The sequence below is a fragment of the Heptranchias perlo genome, chromosome 38, assembly GCF_035084215.1.
Source record: "Heptranchias perlo isolate sHepPer1 chromosome 38, sHepPer1.hap1, whole genome shotgun sequence".
NCBI lineage: Eukaryota > Metazoa > Chordata > Chondrichthyes > Hexanchiformes > Hexanchidae > Heptranchias > Heptranchias perlo.
The window spans coordinates 9350212-9377726 of record NC_090362.1 but is presented as its reverse complement, the minus strand read 5'-3'; the positions used below and the strand labels follow the sequence as shown (position 1 = coordinate 9377726).

Here is a 27515-nt window from a genome sequence, read left to right as displayed (position 1 = left end):
AACGAGGATTCCCACTTCTACGTTCAGTGGAGTCTTTAAAACTTTGCGTTATTTATACTCCTCCAATAGAATTTAAATTGTTTTTGATCCGAGAGAGTATTTTGTAACAATTGGACAGATGTTTTGCTTTTCTTTGTCCAGAATAAAAGTAGGAAACTTAGCCTTTGTTACAAAGATATTGCAAGTTCCTTTAAGCTGTCATCAGCAAATGTGAATTACATTGTAAATTGTTCTATGTTACTGGACAAATTCTACAGGGAATGTCATGTCACAATAGCACTGACACGCAAACATAGACAGAGACACACACACACACAAACACACACACACATGGACACAAACAGTGACACACAAACAGACACACACAGACACATACAGACACTCACACACACATGGGCGCACACACACAGACACAGATACACATACAGACATGGATACAGATACACACACACACACACACACACGGACACACAAACATAGACACGTAGACACATACAGACACTCACACACACATGGGCGCACACACACAGACACAGATACACGCATACATGGACACACACACACACACACATAGACACACAAATATAGACACATAGACAACACACATACAGACACACACACACACAGACACACATGTACACACACACAGGCACCACACACTGGTGGGCCACAAAACAATGTGTGTTTATCTTCTATTAAAGATTGCACCTGATGCCTTTCAACATATTCCATATTTCTGACAGGGATTGTGGCTTTCAACGCTGGAGGGGGCGAACACTGTTCCACATTTGGGGGACCGAGCGGGAAAGTGGAGTCGAGGTTGAAGATCAGCCATGATCTTATTGAATGGCAGATCAGGCTCGAGGGGCCGAATGGCCTACTCCTGCTCTTAATTCGTATGTTCGTATGTGTGTTCAGAACATCCCAAAGTACTTTTGAAGTGTAGTCACTGTTGTGATGTAGGAAATGCGGCAGCTAATTTGCGCACAGCAAGATCCCACAAACAGCAATGAGATAAATGACCAGATCACCTGTTTTTAAGTGACGTTGAAAAAAATATTGGCCAGGACATCGTGGCGAACTCCCCTGCTCTTCTTCAAATAGTGACACGGGATCTTTTACATCCTTCTGCGAGGGCAGGCAGGGCCTTGATTTAACGTCTCAACCGAAAGACGGCACCTCCGACAGTGCAGCACTCCCTCAGTACTGGCACTGGGAGCGTCAGCCTGGATTGTGTGTACAAGTCGCGGGAGTGGGACTTGAACCCACGACCTTCTGACAGATGAGAGTGCTACCAACTGAACCCCAGCTGACACCTTTCCTTATGAAATGTGCACATTTCCTTAGCATTTCAGCGTTTATTTGTGACAATAGGGCAGTTATCCCTCCTATAGTGCTTGGGGCACAACCGTCTGGGCCGAGTGCACAGAGGAACGTTGAGTTGGAATGTCACATGCTCGCACTGGAGCTCGCTTAAATTTTCACACATTTCAATAAAGCCTCATCCAAAAGACAGCATCTCTAACAATCTCTCAGTGCTGCACTAGATTGTCAGCCTAGATTTTGTGCTCAAGTCTCTGGAGTGGGGCTCAAACCCACAACCTTCTGACACAGAGCTGAGGGTACCAACTGCGCCACAGCTAACACACTGAACCCAGCCTTGTGTCATCTACTGGGAGCTAAATACGTTTGTCCCACTCTCAACATCACCCACGGTCGTGCAGCCTGAGATCACCAAATGTGACACCTGAAGGACTTGCCTCATCCTGCCTTGTGTGGACGATACTCACAGGAGCTCCGAGGCCAGTCGACCTTCGATGATGGTGTCTTAACTGTGTCACATTGGTTCAGTTGGCACTTGGCTGTATGTCAAAAGGTTCTGGGTTTGTGTCCGTTGGAGTACTGCATCCCACGTGGACTATTGTGTTCAGTTCTGGGCACCGCACCTCAGGAAGGATATATTGGCCTTGGAGGGGGTGCAGCGCAGATTCACCTGAATGATAGCGGGACTTGAGGGGTTAAATTATGAGGACAGGTTCCATAAACTTGGCTTGTAATCCCTTGATCTAATCGAGGCCTTTAAAATGATGAAAGGATTCAATAGGGTAGATAAAGAGAATCTGTTTACTCTGGGAACAAGAAGGCATAATCTTAACATTAGAGCCAGGCCATTCAGGAGTGAAATCAGGAAGCACTTTTTCGACACAAAGGGCATTGGAAATCTGGAACTCTCTCCCCAAAAGTGGCTGTGGATGTTGGGTCAATTCAAGCTTTCAAGACTGAGATTATTGTTAGGTAAAGGTATCAAGGGATATGGAGCAAAGGTCGGTAAATGGAGTTAAGGTACAGGTCAGCCATGATCTAATTGAATGGCGGAGCAGACTCGAGGGGCTGAATAGCCAACTCCTGTTCCTATGCGTCACACTCCAATACCATATTGAAGGAATGCTGCATTGTCAGAGGTGCCACCCCTTCAGATGAAGTGTTGAACTGGGGTTCCGTCTGCTTGTTCACATTCACGTTAAAGACTGTATGACCCATGCAAAAGGAGTCTGGGCAGTAGGGCCCATTCCTTAGGTGCTCTAGCCACATTATGGACGTCCTCCTGATTTTAATATTTTTGGAAGGCCTAATAAGCCTTGTACTTAGCTTGTGCGCAGGCTCCCAGACACCCTTCTACATCTGCCCACGTTTGGCATGTTACAGCCCTCAGTTCTTTGTGACGCATAATAGAGAACAGGTGCCCAATGCATAGCCTTTCTCTGTCTTACGCACGAGACATTAAACCAAGGCCCCCTCTGCCTGCTCTAGCGAATGTAAACAATCTCAAGTTACCATTCAAGGAACTGCTTTGACCAACACCGCCCAAACAGACTCAATGGCCAATCACCATCGAATTCATTCTTTGTGGAACTTGACCGTGAGCAAATTTGCTGCCTGCACAACAGCACCTGCTCTTAAAAAAGTCATTAATTGGCTGAGAATCACTTCGGGACGCTCTGAGGACGTGAGATGATGCTGGACAAATGCAACTGCCTTCTTTGAAGAGCTTTCCAAGGCCAATATTCATTATCCATATCCTCTTCCCCCCAAAAAAAACCTGCAATAGGAATGCACAAAAGGACATCAACTGGAAAATCAGCATCTTATTCATTCTTAGTGGGACTTTGCTGTGTGCAAATTTGCTCCAGCACTTGCCCAAATGGGCGATTGACAAGAGTCCCAGTTTGCTGGGGTAGCACAGATGCCCCGCCCCCCCTCTCCTGTCAATCATCAGGGGGGCCGCGGGAAAGGTCTTGACGTCATCCGCAAAACAAAACAAAACACACATCCGTGAGAATTCAGTGCAGGCACCCAGCAGGAAAATATATCATTACAAAAAAAAATAAAAAAAAGCCCATTGCGATTCGCGGTGGAGAAAATTATTCGACGTTTGTTTGATTTGTTGGGCGGCGCGGCCCGTGATGCTGCGCGGCACTATTTAAGCGGGCTGCGGCCGGCGCTGACGTTGCTGAAGGTTCTGGAAGGTTGAGCGGAGCGGATGGGAGAGAGGCGGCCCGAGAAAGGACGGCACCAAAAGCAAACATAACCCAAGGAACGGGCTCTGCCTGCGGCCGGATGGTGAGAACCTCCGTGGAACGGATACTAAACAGTCACTACTTCGGAAAAGAAAGAGGAAAGAGCTCACCGACCCCAACCAGGATGATAAATGCACAGGAGAGGTGAGAGAGGGGGAGGGGAGAGGGGGGGGGAGGGGGGTGAGTGAGAGGGAGGGGGGTGAGTGAGAGGGAGGGGGGTGAGAGAGAGGGGGAGGGAGGGGGGTGAGAGAGAGGGGGAGGGAGGGGGGTGAGTGAGAGAGAGGGGGAGAGAGGGGGAGGGAAGGAGGGGAGGGGGGTGAGTGAGAGGGAGGGGGGTGAGTGAGAGGGAGGGGGGTGAGTGAGAGGGAGGGGGGTGAGTGAGAGGGGGAGGGGGGTGAGAGAGGGGGAGGGAGAGGGGGGGGGGGAGAGGGGGGGGGAGGGAGGGGGGGGGAAGGGGGGGAGGGAGAGGGGGGGGGGGAGAGGGGGGGGAGGGGGGGGAAGGGGGGGAGGGAGGGAGGGGAGGGGGGTGAGTGGGAGGGGAGGGAGGGTGGGGAGGGAACATGGTGGGGGAGGGGCTGAGAGGAGAGGGAACATGGTGGGGGAGGGGGGGTGAGCTGGGGAGGGGCTGAGCTGGGGGGGGGCTGAGCTGAGCTGGGGGGGGTGAGCTGAGCTGGGGGGGGAGGGAGAGCTGGGGTGGGGGGGCTGAGCTGAGGGGGGAACATGATGGGGGGAGAGGGGAGCGAATGGAACATTGGGGGTAGGGGGAATTTGGGGGTGTGTGAGACACTGAACATGGGGGGGGGGCGCTGAGGGGGAAATGCTGGGCATTGGGGAAAGGGGTGCCCCTGGGGGGAGGGGGAGATATGGAGTATTGCAGGGGGGGGTGGAGAGAAGCAACACTGGGCATGGGAGGGTTGAGGGGGAAGGTGCTGGGTGGGGGTGGAAGATGCTGGGTATCGGGGGGTGAGGGGGAGACGTTGGTTATCGGGGGAGGGATTGGACATTGAGGGAGATGAGGGGGGGACACCAGGCATCTGGGGGGAGGTGGAGACATTGGGCGGGGGAGGGTGATGATGGGGAGACACTGACTATTGGTGGGGAGGGGAGACACTGGGTGGGGGGGGTTGATGATGGGGCGACACTGACTATTGGTGGGGAGGGGTGACACTGGGCATCTGGGGGGAGGGGAGACATGGAGCATTTGGACTGTAGAAAGGGAGGAGGAGATGCTGGCATCTGGACTGCAGATGGGGTGGGGGGGGAAGTGAGGAGGAGATGCTGGGCTACTGTCTGAGCTTTTGGGGGGGGGAGGGGATAAGGAATGTGCAATGCATGGGAAAATCTGCATCTGAGTGCTTTTCTGATGAGAGCAGGAGAGATGCACTGTTTAGTTGTTGTGGGAAGACATTTCGTCAGAACAAAGCCGGTTTCTGCGGGTTGATGGAGATGCTCAGTTCTATGAGGGGAATTGATCACATTAGTTCCATGGGCTGGTGAGTCAGTATCAAGAGGGTGCAAATTAAAGATTGTTACTTAAAGAGCATAGAGAGAGGTTGGAGAATTTTTTTGAAATGTTTATGCAGGAGGCTGATTGGACATGGAATTGCCCGATGAACAGTGGTGGAAGTAGGATCTATAATAGCTTTTAAAAGGGAAGTGGATAAATAATTGAAAAAGAAAACATGTAAAATGGTATTGGAAAAGGGCCAAGTGCATAATATAGGTGGCATGGGTTGAATTGCTGCCTTTTCTGTAAAATTCTATAAAATGTGTGTATATAGTGCTACATCATTATATATTGTGACATTATTTATGTCATGTGTGATGTGCTTTAATGTTGCCCCCCAAAAATGTCTAATATAAGCATAATGTACGGATGTCTCTCCCTACATAATGGACTCTAGGCAGTACTTCGTGAAGCCTGTGTATTGCTGGTATTTCCTGTTCTTTCAGTTGTATATTTTAAACAGTGGTGGTCTGTTTTTCACCAAGTAGTTCTATGTATGCTTCAGCGGTGCCTTTATACGTACAATTTCTGTGTTGCATCAGTAATGAGTAATCGAGCTGGAAGCAATAGATGATTGATGTGTGTATATAAGAATGTAAGTGGTTCTATTTTTTAAATGTTTCTAGCTTTTGTATGTATACATTTTTTGCTACTAAATGATTGCTGCTTGCCTGCTTTGTGCACTTGTTTAGGACCCTAGGATGTGATGGTGATGGTGTTTCAAATATTTTTTCAGTGAAATGAAGCTAGTTCAGTATTGATTTGAGTTGTATTGTATTTTGAGATGTAGTTCTGATCAGGTAGGGAATGATAGAATCGAACAGTAAGTGAGGGTGAACTATTGATGTGGTGGCTGTTCTGTTGCTATGGAATATCCAGTTGTCATGGACCCTAGTGCAGTTATTCTCAGTAACTCAGTACTTCTCCATGTGCTGCCTCTTTTTAAAGGTGTGATGTGTATATTTTTAGCTTTGCAAGACAAGAATTGATATGTAAAAACCTGAAAATCTAAAAGGAAAATATGTGCAATACATAGGTCTGTCGGCATCTGGAGAAATGTAAGGAATCTTACACCAGGTTATAGTCCAACAGTTTTATTTGAAAATCACAAGCTTTCGGAGTTGGACTATAACCTAGTGTTGTAAGATTCCTTGCATTTGTCCACCCCAGTCCATCACCGGCATCTCCACATCATAGCATCTGGAGAGAAAGGGTTTGATGTTTTGGGTTGCATAACAGAACTTAAAGATGAGCTTATCTCTTACGGGACTGAACAAAACAGTGAGAAGTTAGGTCAGGTTAATATTGAAGTATATTGACTGTTGTCAGCTAATTAGCCTGTCAAAGGGTTTTAAAAAGCTGGAAAAGTGAATGTGTGGAAATCATAGTGAAGTACAAGAGTGAATGTAGTTAGGTGAGAGAGACAATCCAATGGTGGTGATTGAAGTGGCAGATGAAGGGAAAACAGCTATGGTCTGACTTTCGTAAAGTTGATCTTCAGACTAGAGGACTGTAAACGGCTTAGGTGTAAGATAAGACACTGTTCCTAAAGTTTGTGTTGAGCCAGGTTGGAACAGTGGGAGGCCAAAGAATGATAGATGCTCAAATGAAATGGGAGAGGGAGTTGAATTGTGAGCCAGAGGTCAAGATCCAGTAAAGTGCAAGGGACAATATTCAGTTACTGCTTTAAGATTCTTGTGTTCATACACATTTCTTCAGCCTTTTCTATTATAAATTCCTATGCCCACATTTACAATGGAAACTGTTCATGTAAACTTGTCACACTGCAATTACACCCTTCTGCCAGTGGAAATATAAAAGTAACAATGGATGAATTTCAAATAGGGACTCAATTACATTGACAATCCTGGTCCAATTAACTCACCCACTCATCCCACTTCACCTGAAGATTACACTAGGTCTTTGTGCAGTGCTGATATAGTTTACAAAGCATAGTGCTTTTTGCACATTAACAGTAAATTGATACTGTGGAATAAATTTCTGGAGGAGTTCACACAGTATAAACTATGGGAATGAAGTTTGTTATCGGAGCACTTGAACCCTGAAAATACAGCTGGATTGCCTAGATGGCTTTTGCAAGGATGAAGTAATCAGATGTTTGACTTTGGATGTTTCCAATGTGATAAACTTAGATTTACAAGACTTTGGAAGCATTTTATTGACTTAAAGTATTGTATAACATAGATCTGAGTTGTGTAATGCCTCAGTTAGAGACAATATTGATCTTTTCTGCTTCGTGGAATTAAAGATTACAAGTTGTAGATCCTAGCTTTGAGAACTGTGTATGTTGTTTCATCAGGTAAGAAATTGATATAACTCCTGATGAAGGAAACCTGTGTATTTCTAAAAGTGAAAGTGCTGCTTACACCCTGTAACCTAGGATAGCCCTAATTAAGGTATCCAAGAAACCACTGCATATTACAACTAATTTCACCACTGAAACACTTTGAGCGCAGTTACAACAAAAACAACAGCAGGGTGACCTGATCTATATTTCACTGATGACACTGTGACTTGGCATTCTGAAATGCTGAAGAGTGAAACATTTTAAATGGGTATTTCACACTTTCCCATTCTTGTCAATCGCTACATCATTTGTTTGAAGTGGTTGATGTTGCTCAGTCTTTGAAGCTACTGTAATCAGGAAAATTCCAATTTCTCTGAGAAGTGACCATTGGCAAAGTGTAGTGCTTAAACATTTGGAGTAACAGCTGAACAGCAACATCTCGTCAATGTTTTATGCAAGCAGTCCGAAAATTTTTGCATTGCGCACAGTTTTTTCAATAAATCCCCATTCGGTCTTTTCTAGATTGTGAGTTAATGAAAGGGAAATTAATCCAAATCTTGGAAAGGATCAACCAAAACAATAGTTGTGGTCCTCTGTAAATTACTAATTTATACAAGTACAAATATTCTTCCAATATTACACCTGAAGCATGTATAAAAGTTGTGCAGTATATATTCTAGTGTCAGACTGGGAGCTTCTGATATCAAACTGTAAAACTTGGTTTGTAATCAGCAGTTTCTCACAATAGTACAATCCATGAATGTACTGGGCCTGCTAGTTATCTACAGTTTGGATAGTTTTAGTACAATTGGTTTGGAACTATTAAATTACATTTGCAGACTGATCTGAGACCAGATGCGAGAATCGTGTCATTTGTGGCGCTACAGTTCATCAGTTAATTGGCAACTGTTGTAATTTTACTTTAAGAACACTTGTGTTTGTACGTGAAGTTATTTAGCTGTTTCAATACATTTGTTCCACATCACAAGTAAGCATGAAAATTTGCATGAAAGTGTTGATAGAATAATCTCTTATTTTGATAAAACTATATCTTTTGTTCAGCTGCTACAGGCATTTCCTAGCATGCATACATGCTTGTAACATCTTTTTTCTTTTGTTCAGCACAAGTTTGAAACCTGTTAGTCAGTCTTTCTGATCAGGTAAAACTATTGAGTTGTAGTAACATTTTTTCTCTCTTTAATTCTCTGGTCATGCCTATATTACTGTAGTCTGTTATACCTTTTTTCTAATGGAGGTCTTTAGCAGATCCAGGTCTCCTGGGTTGACTTTTTTAAGCTCGTACATTGCAATGCACAAATACTAATTGCAGTACTAAAGCTTCTCCGATGAGAGAAAGCTGTATTATTGTAATAATGTCCTTAAACTAAAATACCTAACTGGCAGGGGCGAGACCACGATTAAGAAGGAGACCTATTCCATTGCACTTTGGGTGTGCTGATGCACACAATATGCAGGATACTTGACTGCAGAATTTGTGGTAGTGGGATTCCAATGTTTACACTTTCCCTTCTGTTTTTAAGCTAGAGTGCCATAGTCCTGTTTGCCCTTGTAATCCCTAATTTAGTCTCCCCCACCCCACCCCTTCTTAATTTTATTTTTGAACCTAATCTAGCCCCCCATGCAGCAGCCAGAGTTGAGTTTCTGAAATGTTTAAGACTGGCTTTAGCTAATGTTTGCACCTGGGCTTGTACTACACAAGGATATACTCCTGCATATAAATGAGCAGTTTTGCTCTAATCGTCAAAACAATCATTAAAATGAATATTTCCAAAACATAGCAGCAATGTCAATTGTTCTACCACCCGTGACACTTGCAAACTACACAAAGTACTTGCCACAACAAAGGTAGAATGGGTATGCTGTGAGCAGTGGGATTTGTTTGTGATACAATTCTTCCCAATATTCTTGTAGGCTTTGCCAGCCATACTAACTAAGTTTTCATGTGTCTGGCAGCTGATGCTAGGTATGCTTTAATTAGAATGCTGGACAAGAAGAAAAAGTGTGTGATTTTAAAAGCCAGAATCCTCATTTACAGTTCAAATATAAACAAAATAAATGGGAATTGTAAACAATTTTACAACACCAAGTTATAGTCCAGCAATTTTATTTTAAATTCACAAGCTTTCGGAGATTTTCTCCTTCCTCAGGCAAACATTTGCCTGAGGAAGGAGAAAATCTCCGAAAGCTTGTGAATTTAAAATAAAATTGCTGGACTATAACTTGGTGTTGTAAAATTGTTTACAATTGTCAACCCCAGTCCATCACCGGCATCTCCACATCAAAAATAAATGGGGAGGAGGGAGAACATTTTTTAAAATCAAAAATAATGGAATGCCAAAAGTGGAAACATCGCAACAAAAGGATAAGAATTTTTCCTTAAACAGTTTAAAAACAGAAAAAATGAAACCCTATGTATCTGTTAAGCTTATGGTATTGTTGAGTTCCTGTTTTTCAATCTTGTTCTCCATACTGGAGGAAACATAGGGCAAGTCATCTGTAAGTATGCAGGTTTCAAATTGCTGGAAATATACTGTATTACATAGTAATGGTGCTGCACTGACCATTTTATTTGCTTTGAATTATAAAATGTGATCACAGGAGTTGAAATAAGATTTTAGACTGTTATGTCAGCACTCAGTAGAGTAAATCCTCTTCAATAACTTAGTAAACCTTAACCCGGTTTTTAAATTAAAACAGAGCACTTTGCATTAAAATCATGACATTGATGAGTGGGATTGCTGATATTTAAGTTTAGTAAATTTTAATCACGGCTATCGCTAAACTAACATTGTAGACCTCTATCAGACTGATACAGGAAGGCCAATTACCGCCCCATCAGTCTACTCTCAATCATTAGCAAAGTGATGGGAGGTGTCGTCGACAGTGCTATCAAGCGGCACTTGCTCACCAATAACCTGCTCACGGATGCACAGTTTGGGTTCCAGGACCACTTGGCTCCAGACCTCATTACAGCCTTGGTCCAAACATGGACAAAAGAGCTGCGTTCCAGAGGTGAAGTGAGAGTGACTGCCTTTGACATCAAGACAGCATTTGACCGAGTGTGGCACCAAGGAGCCCTAGTAAAATTGAAGTCAATGGGAATCAGGGGGAAAACTCTCCATTGGCTGGAGTCATACCTAGCACAAAGGAAGATGGTAGTGGTTGTTGGAGGCCAATCATCTCAGCCCCAGGACATTGCTGCAGGAATTCCTCAAGGCAGTGTCCTAGGCTCAACCATCTTCGGCTGCTTCATCAATGATCTTCCCTCCATCGTAAGGTCAGAAATGGGGATGATCACTGATGATTGCACAGTGTTCAGTTCCACTCGCAACCCCTCAGATAATGAAGCAGTCCGTGCCCGCATGCAGCAAGACCTGGACAGCATCCAGGCTTGGGCTCATAAGTGGAAAGTAACATTCCTGCCAGGCAATGACCATCTCCAACAAGAGAGTCCAACCACCTCCCCTTGACATTCAACAGCATTACCATCACCGAATCCCCCACCAGAAACTTAACTGGACCAGCCACATAAATACTGTGGCTACCAAGAGCAGGTCAGAGGCTGGGTATTCTGCAGCGAGTGACTCACCACCTGATTCCCCAAAGCCTTTCCACCACCTACAAGGCACAAGTCAGGAGTGTGATGGAATATTCTCCACTTGCCTGGATGAGTGCAGCTCCAACAACACTCAAGGAGCTCGACACCATCCAGGACAAAGCAGCCCACTTGATTGGCACCCCGTCCACCACCCTAAACATACCATCCACAGCGACTCTGCAAGGCTTCTTCGACAGCACCTCCCAAACCCGCGACCTCTACCACCTAGAAAGACAAGAGCAGTAGGCACATGGGGACAACGTCACTTGCACGGTCCCCTCCAAGTCACATACCATCCCAACTTGGAAATATATTGCCGTTCCTTCATCGTCGCTGGGTCAAAATCCTGGAATTCCCTTCCTAACAGCACAGTGGGAGAACCTTCACCACATGGACTGCAGCAGTTCAAGAAGGCGGCTCACCACCACCTTCTCAAGGGCAATTAGGGATGGGCAATAAATGCCGGCCTCGCCAGGGACGCGCACATCCCATGAACGAATTTTTAAAAAAGGATTAAAACAGTATTTATACACTGCTTATGACTTTACAATCACAGAAAACGTGTTTACAGAATCTTCCAACTTTTCTGCAAAATGTTTATCGTGTAATATTCAATAAATTAATTATTGAAACAGGCAAGTTAATTTATTCTTACAGTTGGATTCCTACTCTGCTTATTATATTCTATTAACAGGCCTTATTGCCATAGTATATTTCACACAGTAAATGTCATTGAGTGGCTAGACTAAAGACCTTAAGAGGTAAATCTGATTATTGTGTATGATTTGACTTGATAGTCGTCTTTGGCCAATGTTGATCAAATATTGATTTTAAAACTGTTGTGTTTGAGAAAGTTGCAGCAATGTGTCTGCAAATTATGCATCCAGAATGTAGCTGTTGTAGTCTTAGAGTAAATGCTGATCTCTCAGCCTCAGCTTTGAAAATCATGTTTAAAAAAAATTAACCAGAAAATTCATCTTGGAATTGTCCACACCAAACATGGAAAATGGTGAACTGGAGTTTATTAGAGATTGAATCAAATTGGAACTTCAAAAAGTAGCAAGTACGAGGTAATAGTATTACCAGCAGTATTGATTAGACTTTACCACAATCTGTTCTCTTCATACAATCGAATCAGTTAATAACTAGAGTTGTAGCCATGGAAATGAATTTTCATTACATGTTTGTCTTTTTGCATTGAAATTATAACCATATGAATTAAACTCCAAATTGTCCAATAAAATGAAATGTCTGGTAGAGATGTCTCTCCCAATGAACCTCTCGGTTGGCAAGGATAGTCAGCTGAAAAGATGCATCATTGTTGCAGCATAGCAGGAAGAGGCTGTCTCCAGCCTGTAACACTGCCTGTTGATGACCATCTTCATTGTTCTGTCACAGCATCCACTGACTTGACTTGTGATCTTTGCACCTCACTGCTGATTGTTGGGACTATTAAATATGCCTCCAAGTTCATCAGGCAACTTTCTACAGCATCCAGGGGTGTTTAGGATCAGAAATGTGAGCAGCTAGTTTCTGACTCCATATTATTCTGCAGATTATTGACTTTGGGGTTGCCTGTGGCATTGGTCTGTTGGAGCTCTATTTTAAAGTCCAATTTTGTGTCTCAATGGGCATTATAAGCCACCAGGGAGCATTTGAGATTGCTGACACCTTGCCATAAATTTTATGATTGCAAGATTGTCAGTTTGCATTACTATTAGGTGAAATGAAAAGGAGACACGTGTGCAGACCGGATATCTCGTGGGTAAGCAGCACAGTTATCAACAGTACAACATCCTTCTTTCATGTTGTCCTTGTATTTCACCCAGTGCTCACAGGTCTGAGGTTATTGTACTGCCTTTTTCATATTGCACATGGGACACTGCTGCATAGAACTGAAACAATGTGGCTTTTTGACTTCCATATGAAATATGTGATCTTGTTGCCACAGTAGCATTGTCACTCTACATATGACAGTTGACAAGACAACTGTATATGTTTTGAGAGAACGGTAAGGTCTGTTTCATTAAAGTTAAGAATGCTGGGCTCAAACTTTTAAGTGGAACTATCTTCTCCCACCAGCCGTCTGCAATATTTAGGGCTGTGGCACCTGCTTCACGGCAGATGTTGCCCTTTGATGTATTCGATTGTTAATTAGACCCCCTGTGCGTCTATCCTCGTCTCAACCTCTATTACTGAAATTTGTATCCCAGCTTTCACATCACCTTGGTGACCCTCTCTTATCTGCTACCGTGGAAACTTGACTTCTCAAATGAAAATATAGTTTAAAAACGTCATGTTGATTATAGTGTGGAATTTTTCCCTGCCTCAGCTGTGACCTGGCAGGCTGTGTACCACTAGTTGCTTTGGTTAGACTTGCTAATAGGCCTTGATGCACCAAGCAATGAAACTTGATGTCAGTGCAATTTCTGCGTCAGAATATGTATCTAGTAAAATGGGTAGTAAGAAACGAACAATTGTGAAATGATTAATACACCACGGGGAAAGTGTTGTATTCATGCCAGTTAGAGTATAATTGCAGGCGGATGTGAAAGATCCTGTGGCACTTTTTTTTGCAGAGGAGCAGGGAGTTCTTGTACCTTGTCAAACATTCATCCCTCAGCTAACACCACCAAAAACAGATTAACTAGTCATTAATCTCCTTGTTGTTTGTGGACATTGCTGTATGGCAATTGCCACGTTTGCCCACAAAACAATAGTGACTACAATTCAAAAGTACTTCATTTTTCTGTTAAGTGCTTTGGAATGTCTTGAGGACATAAAAGGAGCTCTATAAATGAAAATTCTCTCATTTTTTCCCTAGCCAATGTGTCACATAGCAAATAGGAGTAGGCCATTCAATATGATCATGGCTGATCCTCTATCTCAATACCATATTCCTGCTCTCTCCATACCCTTGATGCCTTCTGTGTCTAGAAATCTATCTAGTTCCTTCTTAAATATTTTCAGTGACTTGGCCTCCACAGCCTTCTGTAGTAGAGAATTCCACAGGTTTACCACTCTGAGTGAAGAAATTTCTCCTCATCTCAGTCCTAAATGTCCTACTCCGTATCCTGAGACTGTGACCCCTCGTTCTAGACACCCCCCAGCCAGGGGAGCCTCCCTGCATCCAGTCTGTCTAGCCCTGTCAGAATTTTATGTTTGTGAGATCCCCTCTCATTCTGCTAAACTCTAGTGAATACAGGCTGAGTCGACCCAATCTCTCCTCATACGACAGTCCTGCCATCCCAGGAATCAGACTGGTGAACCTTTGCTGCACTCCCTCTATGGCAAGTATATCCTTTCTTGGGTAAGGAGACCAAAACTGCACACAATACTCCAGGTGTGGTCTCACCAAAGCCCTGTATAATTGCTCCTGTATTCAAATCCTCTTGCAATGAAGGCCAACGTACTATTTGCCTTCCCAACTGCTTGCTGCACCTGCATGTTTGCTTTCAGTGACTGGTGTACAAGGACACCCAGGTCTCCTTGTACATCAACATTTCCCAATCTATCACTATTTAAATAATACTCTGCCTTTCTGTTTTTTCTTCCAAGGTGGATAACTTCACATTTATCCACATTATACTGCATCTGCCATGTATTTGCCCACTCACTCAACTTGTCTAAATCGCCTTGAAGCCTCTTTGCATCCTCCTCATAACTCTCAATCCCACTTAGCTTTGTATCGTCAGCAAACTTGGAAATATTACATTTGGTTCCCTCATCCAAACCATTGATATATACTGTGAACAGCTGGGACCCATGCACCGATCCCTGCGTTACCCCACTAGTCACTGCCTGCCACCCTGAAAAAAACCCATTTATTCCTACTGTTTCCTGTCTGTTAACCAATTTTCAATCCATGCCAGTATATTACCACCAATCCCATGTGCTTTAATTTTGCACACTAACCTCTTATGTGGGACCTTATCAAAGGCCTTCTGAAAATCCAAATTAACCACATCCACTGGTTCTCCCTTATCCTACCAATTACATTCTCAAAAAAACTCCAGTAGGTTTGTCAAACACAGTTTCCCTTTCATAAATCCATGCTGACTTTGTCTAATCCCATTGATATTTTCTAAGTGTCCTGTTATCACATCCTTTATAATAGACTCCTAGCATTTTCCCTACTACTGATGTTACGCTAACCAGTCTGTAGTTCCCTGTTTTCTCTTTTTTTTAAATAGTGGGGTTATATTTGCCACCTTCCAATCTGCAGGAACTGTTCCATAATCTACAGAATTTTGGAAGATGACAACTAATGCATCCACTATTTCTATGGCTACCTCTTTTAGTACTCTGGGATGCAGATTATCAGGCCCTGGGGATTTATCAGCTTTCAATCCCATTAATTTCTCCAGCACTATTTTTTGCTAATATTAATTTCCTTTAATTCCTCCTTCTCATTAATCCCTTGGTTCCCTAGCATTTCTGGAAAGTTATTTGTGTCCTCTTACATGAAGACAAAAAAAAGTATTTGTTTAATTGCTTTGCCATTTCCATGTTCCCCATTATAAATTCTCCCTGATCTTTCTACATACTTGTAGAACTCATACTCTTTTTTCCCTTCAATCAATCTCTTGGTCCTTTTTTTGCTGAATTCTAAACTGCTCCCAATACTCAGGCTTGCTACTTTTTCTGGCAACTTTGTATGACTCCTCTTTGGATCTAATACTATCCTTAATTTCTTTTGTTAGCCATGGTTGGGCTGTTTTTCCTCTTGTGTTTTTGTGCTTGAAAGGAATGTATAACTGTTGCAATTCATGCATTTGTTCTTTTAAATGTTAGCCATTGCCTATCCACCATCATGCCTTTTTAATGAAACTCCTCAATCTATCATAGCCAACTCACCCTTCATATCTTCGTAGTTTCCTTTGTTTAGATTTAGGACCCTAGTTTCAGATTGGACTACTTCACTTTCCATCTTAATGAAGAAGAATTCTATCAGTTATGGTCACTCTTCCCTAAAGGACCCCGCACAACAAGATTATTAATTAGCCCCTTCTCACTGCACAATATCTAGTCTAGGATAGCCTGTTCCCTGGTTGGCTCCTCAACATACTGGTCTAAAAAACCATCTTGTATACACTCCAGGAATTCATCCTCTACAGTATTATTGCTAATTTGGTTTGGCCAGTCTATATGTAGATTAAAGTCACCCGTGATTACTATAGTACCCTTGTTACATGCATCTCTAATTTCCTGTTTGATGCTATCCCCTACATTACCACTACTGTTTGGAGGCCTATAGACAACTGTGTGGTTATCTGGTTAGTTTGGGAATGATACTGTTTTCACCTGAATCAAGCAGGATTGTAGTAGGAGTCACTTAGTGATCAGGAGTGAACCCCATTGCCCCCTAGTCCAGGGTGCTAAGGGAAAATTGTTTTCAGTAACTTATTGTATATTAAGAAAAGTTTACATTTGAATTCCAAGTTTAGTGACAAGTTGATGTTTAGCATACTGTGCATGAATGTAATTCCGCTTCTGTTTTGTGGGTGAACTTCGTGTTCTAGCAGTTACGTGACAGTAATCGATGCGGTCCGCATGGTTACTGAGCCAAATATATTAAGGGTTAGGGATAACTTCATAGAACCAGCGGGTAGACTGTTAAGTTTTGGCCCAATAGATCCATTAGTTCAATATGTGCATTAACAGTTGAGCAAATAAACTGGTTTTATCACACTAGTAAGCTATCAGTTTTGCCATTCGAGCTCCTATATATAAATTGATAACCCCTAATATTTAGATTCATTGAACTTGTTTTGTAATTATATTGATATAACAACTTGCATTTATATAGTGCCTTTAACGTAGTAAAAACACCTTGAGGCGCTTCACAGGGACATTATCAGACAAAATTTAACACTGAGCCGCAGAGGTATTAGGACTTGGTCAAAGGATGTAACTTCCACAGATGCTGTTTGTCAGCAAATCTTCAACAGTTCACTATGAAAATCAAACCTTTATTTCTGCTAGTGTGTGCAGTATAAAACACTTTAGGTCATTCCTTTTTGGTTCTATCCTTGTGATTTTTTGGTATAAATCTGACTGCAGGATATTCCTATTCATCTTTTTAATTCTACAAGGGTGTCTCTTTTTTTTTTAAAAAAAAGAATTTGGACCTTTTCATCTCGATATGGGGAAATATAACAGCATGATTCTATTTAAATAGGTTGGGGCATGCAAAGGAATACTGGTTTATAACTTCAAATTCAATTAGCCAGTGATTGGATGGATATGAATTAATAATTTAAATGTTAATGGACTTTTGGTCCCACTATAGTTGTCCAATAAAAGTGTTGAATAGTTTTAAGTTTTAAAGTATACATTTGTGTGTTTAGCCAACCTTGAAATCAGTATTGGCTGGAATGAGCACTTTACAGCAGGGGTCACTGGATAGTGATCAGGGATGGGAGTACTGACTGAATTGTTCCTTGTCAGCAGCCAAGGGGCAATAATTCCATTTGTAACATGCCTACCAAACTGATTTTGTAATTGTGAACTGCAGTTTTAAGAAATCCATGAATTGTTTGAAGTGATTTAAATACTATGTGACTAATGTCGTTTTAAAACATTTATTTAGCACCTTTATGTTTCACAAGTATTGAAAAACGCTTCACATAAAGTGAATTACTTTTGAAGTGCAGTCAGTTATGTAGGCAGCCATTTTGTGTACAGTATTATCCCACAAACAGCAATGACATGGGTACTTAATCTGGTTTTGACTGAGGGAGAAAATAGTCGTCTTTTCTCAGCAATCAAAGTTTGTGACCCACCTCCAATTAGCTTCAGTGTCCAGTGCCAACTGAGTAAAGCTGTTGACCGTTTACCTATAGTTAGTACGTGACTTTTAAAAGGCGGTTGGAGAGTTCTCCTATTTGCCAGTCATTTAGTCATCTATTTTGACTTGTCTAATCACACAGGAGATGCACTATAAAGCTACGGGTGTAAAAAGAAAATAGAAAATTTGGGCATCTTTTTTTATTAAGAGTCATAAAATAGTGAGACAGATTCTCAGTGAGGATCGCATAACTGAAAACCATGGCAGCTTTTTAAAAAAAAATAATAGGTAGAATTTCTATTAGAAAAGGGCATACAGAGTCACAGTAAGACAACCTAGTAGCTTGGAAGGACAGACTAGATGGGTCACAAAACATTACTATTGTTATTAACTGTTTCTCTGACTTTAAGACCTAACATTATTATTTTTTGTTTTGTTGCAGTAGTATTCCTTCCATGTGTGGTACCCCTCAGCAACAGTACTGCAGGCACCTCGGTCCAGGGCCTCTGTGGTGCTCCTGATGCCCCTCACCCATCAGTGAAGATCCCGGGTGGGCGAGGGAACGGAAGGGATCACACTCTTACAGCTCTCTTACATGCAGTGAGTATTTTTTTATTATCTCTTGTGCAGAGGAAATATCCTGAACAGTACTGACAAGGTGTGCAGAAAGGAAATGATCACTGATCTAGGAACAGTAAACATTTCAATGCTGGCTGCTCCCCAACCAGTTGTTATGTAGAATGTAAGCGGATTGCCCAGTAGGTTGGGGTTGGGGTAGAGAGATAATGGAGCGTGCAAGAATATTGACCCCCAGCTTGTGCACAAATTTAAGTTGCAGCATCAATAAGCATCTAAGAACTTCCACACACTAAGTCGAGTTCATACGGTAATGCAGGATGCATGGCTGGTTGTAGTGTCAAATGCTGTGTCTCTTTGGGATATTGGGGGGTGGGGAGTGAAAAGGGAGAGGGGCGATGAAGGTTCAACTTGCTGTAAAGTGCAATCCTGTCTGCTTTTCCAAAACTGCTCTGACTGTAACCATGGAGAATGTCATTTCTCCATGGAAACAAGGCAGCAGGGAATGGTTGTAGAATTATTGTTAGCTGCAGTGCATCCAGTCACACAGGCTAGAAAGGTGTTGATTCAGTACAACATTAAGGTTGCTGCTGTTTAAGAAGCTGGATATCTTGAGCAACCCAAAAGTTAATGCTTTTACATTCCTTTTTATAAAGAGTGCACTGCTGTAAATGCAGACCATTCATTGTTGCCTGTTGAAATGACTTAACTACATTAAGGGTGCTTTGTAAGTGTTTCATGCAGTTATTTGTCCCAATTCCTGTAACTGTTTATGAATGAATTCATGATTTCATCTTGGTCTTAAAAAGTGCTACATTAACATTTGCTTTAGGTTCCACTAGTTTATTTCACCTACAAAATGGTCATTTCAGCAGTGTGAAATTTAAAGCAGTCTTATGTTCAAAACAGTTAAATGTATAGCACAGTGTGAATTGGGTAGTACAAACATGCTCGACAGGATGTGGTGTTGAATTCCTGTGTGTGCCCTTCGTGTATCTTGACCATTTTTTTGGGGGGTGGGGGGAGTGAAGAGTCAATACTAGTGGAGTTGCACAGGAAGATGCTACGGTTTGAATGCCACTTTTGGTTTTTTATAATCTTGAAAATTAATTCTCAAACATTGGTCCCTTAGAGGCTGACAGGAGAAATTATAATGGGGAATAAGGAAATAGCAGAGATGTTAAACATATATTTTGTATCTGTCTTCATAGTAAAAGACACACAAAAATTCCAGAAAGAGGATTTGAATACAGGTGCAATTATACAGGGCCTTGGTGAGACCACACCTGGAGTATTGTGTGCAGTTTCGGTCTCCTTACCTAAGAGAGGATATACTTGCCATAGAGGGAGTGCAGCGAAGGTTCACTAGACTGATTCCTGGGATGGCAGGACTGTCGTATGAGGAGAGATTGGGTCGACTCAGCCTGTATTCACTAGAGTTTAGCAGAATGGGAGGGGATCTCATTGAAACATAAAATTCTGACAGGGCTAGACAGACTGGATGCAGGGAGGATGTTTCCCCTGGCTTGGGGGTTGTCTAGAACAAGGTCACAGTCTCAGGATACGGAGTAGGACATTTAGGACTGAGATGAGGAGAAATTTCTTCACTCAGAGGGTGGTGAACCTGTGGAATTCTCTACCACAGAAGACTCTGGAGGCCAAGTCACTGAATATATTTAAGAAAGAGCTAGATAGATTTCTAGACACAAGGCATCAAGGGGTATGGGGAGAGAGCGGGAATATGGTATTGATAGAGGATCAGCCATGATCATATTGAACGGCAGAGCAGGCTCAATGGCCGAATGGTCTACTCTTGCTCCTATTTTCTATGTTCTATGTTGCCAAAGCTTAGTTTTTTGAGGATGTAACTAGCAGGGTAGATAAAGGGGAACCAATGGATGTATTATATTTGGATTTTCAAAAGGCCATTTGATAAGGTGCCACAAAAAAGGTGGTTACAAAAGATGAGGGGCTCATGGGGTGGGGGGGGGGGGGGGGCTAATATATTAGTATGATTAGAGGATTGGTTAACAGACAGAAAAGAGAGTAGGAATAAACGGGTCACTTTCAGGTTGACAGGCTGTAACTAGTGGGGTGCTGAGGACCAAGGACCAGTTCTTGGTCCTCAGCTATTTACAATTTATATTAATGACTTAGATGAAGGGGACCAAATGTAATGTATTCAAGTTTGCAGACGATACAAAGCTAGGTGGGAAAGTAAGCCGTGAGGAGAACGCAATGAGTCTGCAAAGGGATATAGACAGGTTAAGTGGGCAAGAAGGTAGCAGATGGAGTATAATGTGGGGGAAATGTGAGGTTAGTCACTTTTTGGTAGGAAGAATAGAAAAACAGAATATTTCTTAAATGATGAGAAACTATTAAATGTTGGTGTTCAGAGGGATTTGGATGTTCTTGTACACCCAACACAAAGTTAACTTGCAGGTACAGCAAGCAATTAGGAAGGCAAATAGTATGTTGGCCTTTTGCAAGGGGATTGGATTACAAGTCTTGCTGCAGTTGTACAGGGCTTTGGTGTGACCACACCTGGAGTACTGTGCACAGTTTTGGTCTCCTTACCTAAAGGATATACTTATCTTAGAGTTGTTGCAACAAAGGATCACTAGATTGATTCCTGTGATGGGAGGAGAGATTGAGTAGAATGGCCCTGTACACTCGAGTTTAGAAGAATGACAGGTGATCTCATTGAAACATATTAGATTCTGAGAGGGCTTGACAGGGTAGATGCAGTGAGACTGTTTCTCCTGGTTGGAGAGTCTAGAACTTGGGGGCATAGTCTCACGAGAGGGGGTCGGTAATTTGGACTGAGATGAGGAGCAATTTCTTCGCTCGGTGGGTTGTGAATCTTTGGAATTCCTTACCCCAGAGGGCTTTGGATGCTCAGTTGTTGAGTGTATTCAAGGCTGAGATCGATAGATTTTTGGACTCTAGGGGAATAAAGGGATATGAGGATTGGGTGGGAAAGTGGAGTTGAGATGGAAGATCAGCCATGATTGGATTGAATGGCGGAGCAGGCTTGAGGGGCCGTATGGACTACACCTCCTATTAAAATCCTGTAACGTCAGATGTTCTGTATCTTAACCTTCGGTCTTCGACTATACACCATGCAAATCAAAGCTTCTGCTTTTAAGTCTTGCAGCAGTATTCCTTTCGATAGGGATGTGTTAAGAATACATTCGAAACTCTAATCAGGGTGGCAGATGTATTACAATGTAGTCAGGGAGTTAAAGGTTTTGTGTAGGAGCTCTTCTAAAGTTGGGCATCCTTAACATACAACAAAAGCAAAATGCTGCAGATTCTTCAAATCTGAAATAAAAATGGAAAATGTTGGAAATGCTTAGTGGTTCAGACAGCATCTGTGTAGAGAGAAACTGAGTTAACATTTCAGGTCAATGATCTTTTGCCTGAACTGGAAGATGTTAAAGATGATCAGCTTTTAAGCAAGTAGAGAGCTAGAGAAAAGGGCAGAGAAACAACAAAAGGGAGAGGTCTATGATCAGATGGCGAGCAGGAGTGATTAAATGACAAAAGTGATGGTGAAAGGAGGTGATAATGAGACAAGTATAGAAACAAAAGATGGATCCCAAGGAGGTGTAAATGGTTACAAGAGAATAGCAGAGGGGGAGGGAAGCATGGAAAAGCTGGTAAACGAAGGCTCCGAGAATGTGGCAAAGATACATGTCACGCCACCAGCCATGCACCAATAGGGGATCTCCACCCCAAGCACCATCTCCACTCCCAGTGGCTGTGGTGCAGCCATCCTCCATTACCAGCACCTGCTGTCTGAGAGAAAATGGGAGCAGTGGTTAATGTCTAAAGTTGTTAAAATTAATGTTAAGGCTGTAAAGAGACTAGTAGAAAGATGAGGTGCTGTCCTTTACATACAGCAGGATTAAGCTGTCAACCGAGCTAATTGCCCTGTACCAGATCCCATTGAGACTCTTTTGATGACTCCTTACTAGCACTGTTGACTCTTCACCTGCATTATATTAAGGTTCATGTTACCAAGCTGACCTTCCACCCCGCTGTCTCTTGGAAATTGATTTCCTCAGTATTTATTGCTGAGTTTTGTAATGCTGAGTCTTTAAACATTATATGAAGATTGCTTAGGTGGCAAACACCCACATCCAATTCTTGCCTGTATTTTGTATTCCACAATCTACTGAGCATTACAGAACAGGAAGTTGCCAGATTTAACCCCTGGCCTGTGATGAGCTAGCTGCCTAGATGATGGGGTACTATAACTGGCAGCATGCCTGGCCAATGATAGGAAAACTCAGTCGGGTTTCTGCTGATGCATAAAGGAAAGTTTGCACCTGTGGTTTTCATGATCAGTCTTGGCAATTAATGTCCTCACGGTTGAACAATCTGTTGAGACTTGCTGCGTTAGTTCACAAATGAAACGTGATTATTGGGATGAGGTACTGGAAGGCTGACTGTCCACAATCCCACAAATATGGTCCTCTGTACCCTGACATGCCCCTTACAATTGCTTCTGACTCATAACTGATGCGGCGACACCATGGGAGGAATCCCAGACCTTGACAGTTCTGTGAAATCTGAAATTTGGCCCACGGTGTGCAGCAAAGTTTGATCCCTGGAGCAGCATCATCTGGTAGAAGCCAAGAGTGGGGGGCGGGTGTAGGCGAGAATAGTACCATTATGAATGGGGAAGTGTGGGGAGTAACAGGCTGGAAGAGTAGCAGTGTACTGGGAAGGAAGGAAAAAAGTGTTTCTGAACTGAGGTGGGAAGTTTATTAAGTAATCAGGTTTAGCAGTAGCATACCATTAAACATCTGCAATAGCTTGTAATTTCTTTGCAAGATATGAGAGAATCCTTGCAACTTTGCCACAGTCTTTTATGTGGCTTTGTTCATATGGTATTTGTGCTAAAAATGCCGTACAAATATTTAGTTTTATACACTGAAAGGCTGAGTGATTTCTCTATCCATATAGCCTGCAGTCATTGTATGAGTAAGCAGTTGTTCTGCACGGGGCCTGTATCTTTCTCATCATGGACTGTTTTCTACTAGATGATGTTGCTAGAATGGAGGCAATTTCCAGAGTACCTTTTCCAATTAGCACCTTTCTTACTTGCAGGATGAGAAGCTAACTGTAACGCAAGAGCTACCAGTGAATGGAAAACAACATATTATCCATTTTCAGTACAAGTTAATAGACTCCAAGGTCTCCAAGTGGGATGCAGTTTTCGCTAATAAGGATCTCTTTGTGGAAATTCCTGATGGTATTTTGGCAGAAGGAAGCAAAGAAGGGTGAGTGGTTTGAAAATTGTTGGCATGTTCTTCCATGCTTTCCATGCCTTTATATGAACCACGTTAAATAAATCTGTTTCTTCTCCAATTTAACTTTCAAAACTATCAAATTTTTCTACTCTGCTTAAATATGTAGTCTGGGAAGAGGAAGTCACATAACTCAAATCAATTATTTTAGCATTGAGATATGATCTGAACTTATAAAAGCAAGGTGCATCTTTTTGGCTGCAGTATGTAAACTGGCTCGCATTGTAGAATGAGCTCTTGAATAAAAGTAGTCTTTTGTGTAGCAGAGCAACTTTGGCAAAGGTGTAGTGTACTTGAGGCTTCTCTTGGTGTTATAAATATTCTAATAGTCACTGAGATGAAAAGTGTAGGCACATCATTTGTGTGGAAGGCCTATATTTAATTTACTATCTGTAGATGAGTGACGTTGATTTTTATATGAACCTCTGGGAGTTTGAGATGGTGCATGTATCCCAATGGAGTCCAAAGTGCTAGTTTAGATTTTGAGCATCTTTGACGCTGGTAATTAAGTAGTGAGTTAGCCCTTGAATTAATTTTCATAGGGGAGTTATCAGTCTTCAGTCTTGTGGCCCTCCTGAAGTAGTTTACAGCTCAAGCAGAACTTTCTCTGACTTTATCATACTGTTTGCACTAAATAACTTGAACTTGGTCACTTGAGGTTTTGCTTCCTCAAGGTTTGTATTGGTGAGGTGGCATCTTTCCTTCTGAATCCCCATTGATTGTTATATACCCGGCTATAATGCAGGTAATCCACGTTTAGTTCTGATTGACTATTATTTTACCTTGTATTGTCCACAGTTGCCTGGACTTTGGTCTGTTTTTGAAAATGAGCACCAAGGTCACCTGTTTCCCATCTAGCAGGACCTCCTCCATGTTCAACTCCTTTTAGAATAACACTTAACAACTCTCACAGTTCCTCTTTATTTGTTACATAATATACTTAACATATTTCTCCTCAGTGTGCGAGAACACTTGGTTTTTATGAGAACTATTTCGATAATTTCCAAAATCTTGTGGCAACATTTAAGGGGAAGGTTCTAAGTTTTGGATGTAGTGAATGTTAAATTCTCATCGTTTCTTCAGTATCCATGTGTAGATGGAGCATTTCTGCTTCATAGTACTTGTGTGGGGAGGAATTAATCCATTGTGACTTGGCTTAATTAAAACTGCAGTACTTCATACACTACCTAAATAAGAGAAATCCTAAAGAAAGTATTTTCAAATATGATCTAGAATGCATTGCCTGAAAGGGTGGTGGAAACAGATTCAGTCATGACTTTCAAAAAGGAATCTGATAAATGCTTGAAGGGAAAAAATTTGCAGGGCTACGGGGGAATGGGGCTATTGCTTGTACAAAGAGATGGCATGGGCCGAATGGCCACCTTCTGTGCTGTAACTTTTGTGATTCAATACAGGACCTGGATTTGGTGATTTATCTTCCTCACCCCCACCCTGGAGAGCTGCCATTTTGGGTTGCTGCTGAAATGGTGCAACCAGAAAGGATTGTTGAACTGCTAGCAGTTAACTCAATACTAGGAAGATCTAGGGCCATGGTGGTGGGGAGGGAGAGCAGGGCAGTGGGGTGAGTTTTTGGATTGCTCTAGCAAAGAGCTGCCAATTTGACTTCCTTCTGTGCTATAAACTTCTGTGGTTCTATGATCTGTTTCCTTGTGTTGATCTTCTAAGCTCTAAGTGTGACTTTTTGCAATGAGAGCAAAAATGGCAAAGGCCAAACCAAATTATTTGCTGTTCCTTTGGACTCACTTTTTTTAATTTGACAGGTTAACTGTGCTGCTAGAATTTGCTGAGGAGAAGATGAAGGTGGAATATGTATTTGTCTGCTTCTACAAAAATAGAGAGGATCGAGGTAAGGGCTTTCTATACTGGATTTGTAATCTTAAACACTAGGATGTGACTGCCAGGAGTTGTGATCACATGCTGGTCCTAGTGACATCCCAAATCCTTTAGCTCTGACAACTGGGAAAACACATGCATGTTCAAACTCTTGTGCCTACCTGCACCATATGTTTTGAGGACCCATAGGCAGACAAGCCTGGATGTAAATCTTGGTTTACTCACTAAGACTTTCTCCCAAAAGTTGGGCAGGGTAATGAGGGCCTTAGGTTGTCAAAGTAGAATTGTTTGATTCAGTTCCACAGGCAACCTTCAGTTAAAAGAGAAGGAAAATCTAGGAAAAATACTCTCCCTTGCCCCTTTTTTAAAATTGAAAATTTACCTTCAGGAGAATCTCCCTTTTTAAAAACATGGATTTTGATTGCATGGAGCTCCTAGAGTCTGGTCTCCCTCTGTGGTAAGCTGCTGCAGTGCCTAACAGAGAGCATCGTGGTAAGCTTCGAAGTGCTGCAGAGCTGCCTGGCACCAGAAACTACACTACAAACTGAATTCTGCGACTCACCCTTCAGTGTAATTTCCCAGCGCCTGTCAGCCCTCAGGCTGGTTTTAAATAGCACTTCCTGCTGTTTGCTGTGGAGCCACTCCAGGGCACACAGTGATACTCCAAGTCATTACAGCAGCCCAGCAGGGAAAATACCTAATTCATCTATTGACTGCTCTTTTTACATCAAATGGGAAAAGTGATGTTCATACACATGACAGCTATTAATCCTCACTACCCACTACAGATTTAAAAATCCAAACAGTTAGTTGACAAATAGAAAACAATGACTGGACCATTTTCTCAGTCACAGAAAAATGACTTATTGGAAGAAATCAGTTTTAATTTTATTTATAGATCAGAATATTTTTAATGTTAAGGGCATCCCTACATGTTGTACTGAAATGTAATGGCCACCAACTGCACCCAACATTCTGTAAGCCGTGTGCAGTAAACTGGGTGTGGGTCTACACTGAACTTGCTGTATATTCTGAGGAAATGGCATTTCCAATTTGAAAACCACTAGATGGGAGGGTAAGTGGTATGCTATAGAGGGTGTGTAGAATCAGAAGTTTTAAATACATAAATAAGTAACATTTTCACACAGTAGTGCCACTGATTGGCTGTCCACTTGGTTAGCTCACTTCATACCAGAACTCTCAAATTGCAGCAAGGAGAATAAACTGAAGCAAGGAGTGAGGGCAAGAGAAGGATGGAGGCAGTAGTGAAGGAGCATGACTGCTGGGGATTGCATAGTTCATACTATTGAGCAACAAAAAGGGGGTCAGTGCACATTTTGAATTTTGCAAAGTGTCTTGACAAATTGATAGCTGTTGCAAGAATTATTATTTGTTAACTATAATGTTGGATTCTTTTTCCCTTATCAGCCTTGCTTTTGAGGACATTCAGCTTCATGGGCTTTGAGATTGTGAGACCAGGCCATCCCTCTGTTCCAGCTCGGCCTGATGTCCTGTTCATGGTGTACGCCATTGATCAGTCGTTATCTGAGGAGGAGTAGACGCATAAAGGAACATTATACTGTGTTTTTCCTTTCCCTCTTTTTATTGTAGCTCTATTGGGAGAGGGTAGTCCTTAGTATAAATGCTGTGTAATACCCATAGCTATGGCCTGTAAAAGGTGCAGATTTTCGTTGTCTTTTGCGTAAGCAAAATTTGATCATCTTGCCTAGATGTTCTTTAGGCAGTCTGGGCTGAATTCAGCTTCGTGGATTGATACTGAGCAGTAATAGTTTGTCTCGAATTACAAATTTGTCAAGATTTTTTGTCATTTGTTTCTTGAACTGTGTGACTATTTGTCATTGCTGTTTACAGAAAATGTTGAAAGCCTGTGCATTCCTTTCACATACTGTGTTTTTATGTACCTTCTAGAAAGCTGTTTAAAAAAAATAAAATATTTCAAATTTA

General features: G+C 42.2%; 1 protein-coding gene across 1 annotated transcript; it reads left to right on the top strand.

The window, feature by feature from the left end:
- The first annotated feature begins 3424 nt into the window (after positions 1 to 3424).
- Positions 3425 to 27515, top strand: LOC137304720 (ornithine decarboxylase antizyme 2-like). Its single transcript, XM_067973399.1, is given in 6 exon segments — positions 3425 to 3722; positions 18248 to 18320; positions 18322 to 18402; positions 23497 to 23669; positions 25478 to 25563; positions 26979 to 27515. Coding segments are annotated over 6 exon segments (648 nt in total). The 5' UTR covers positions 3425 to 3618; the 3' UTR covers positions 27110 to 27515.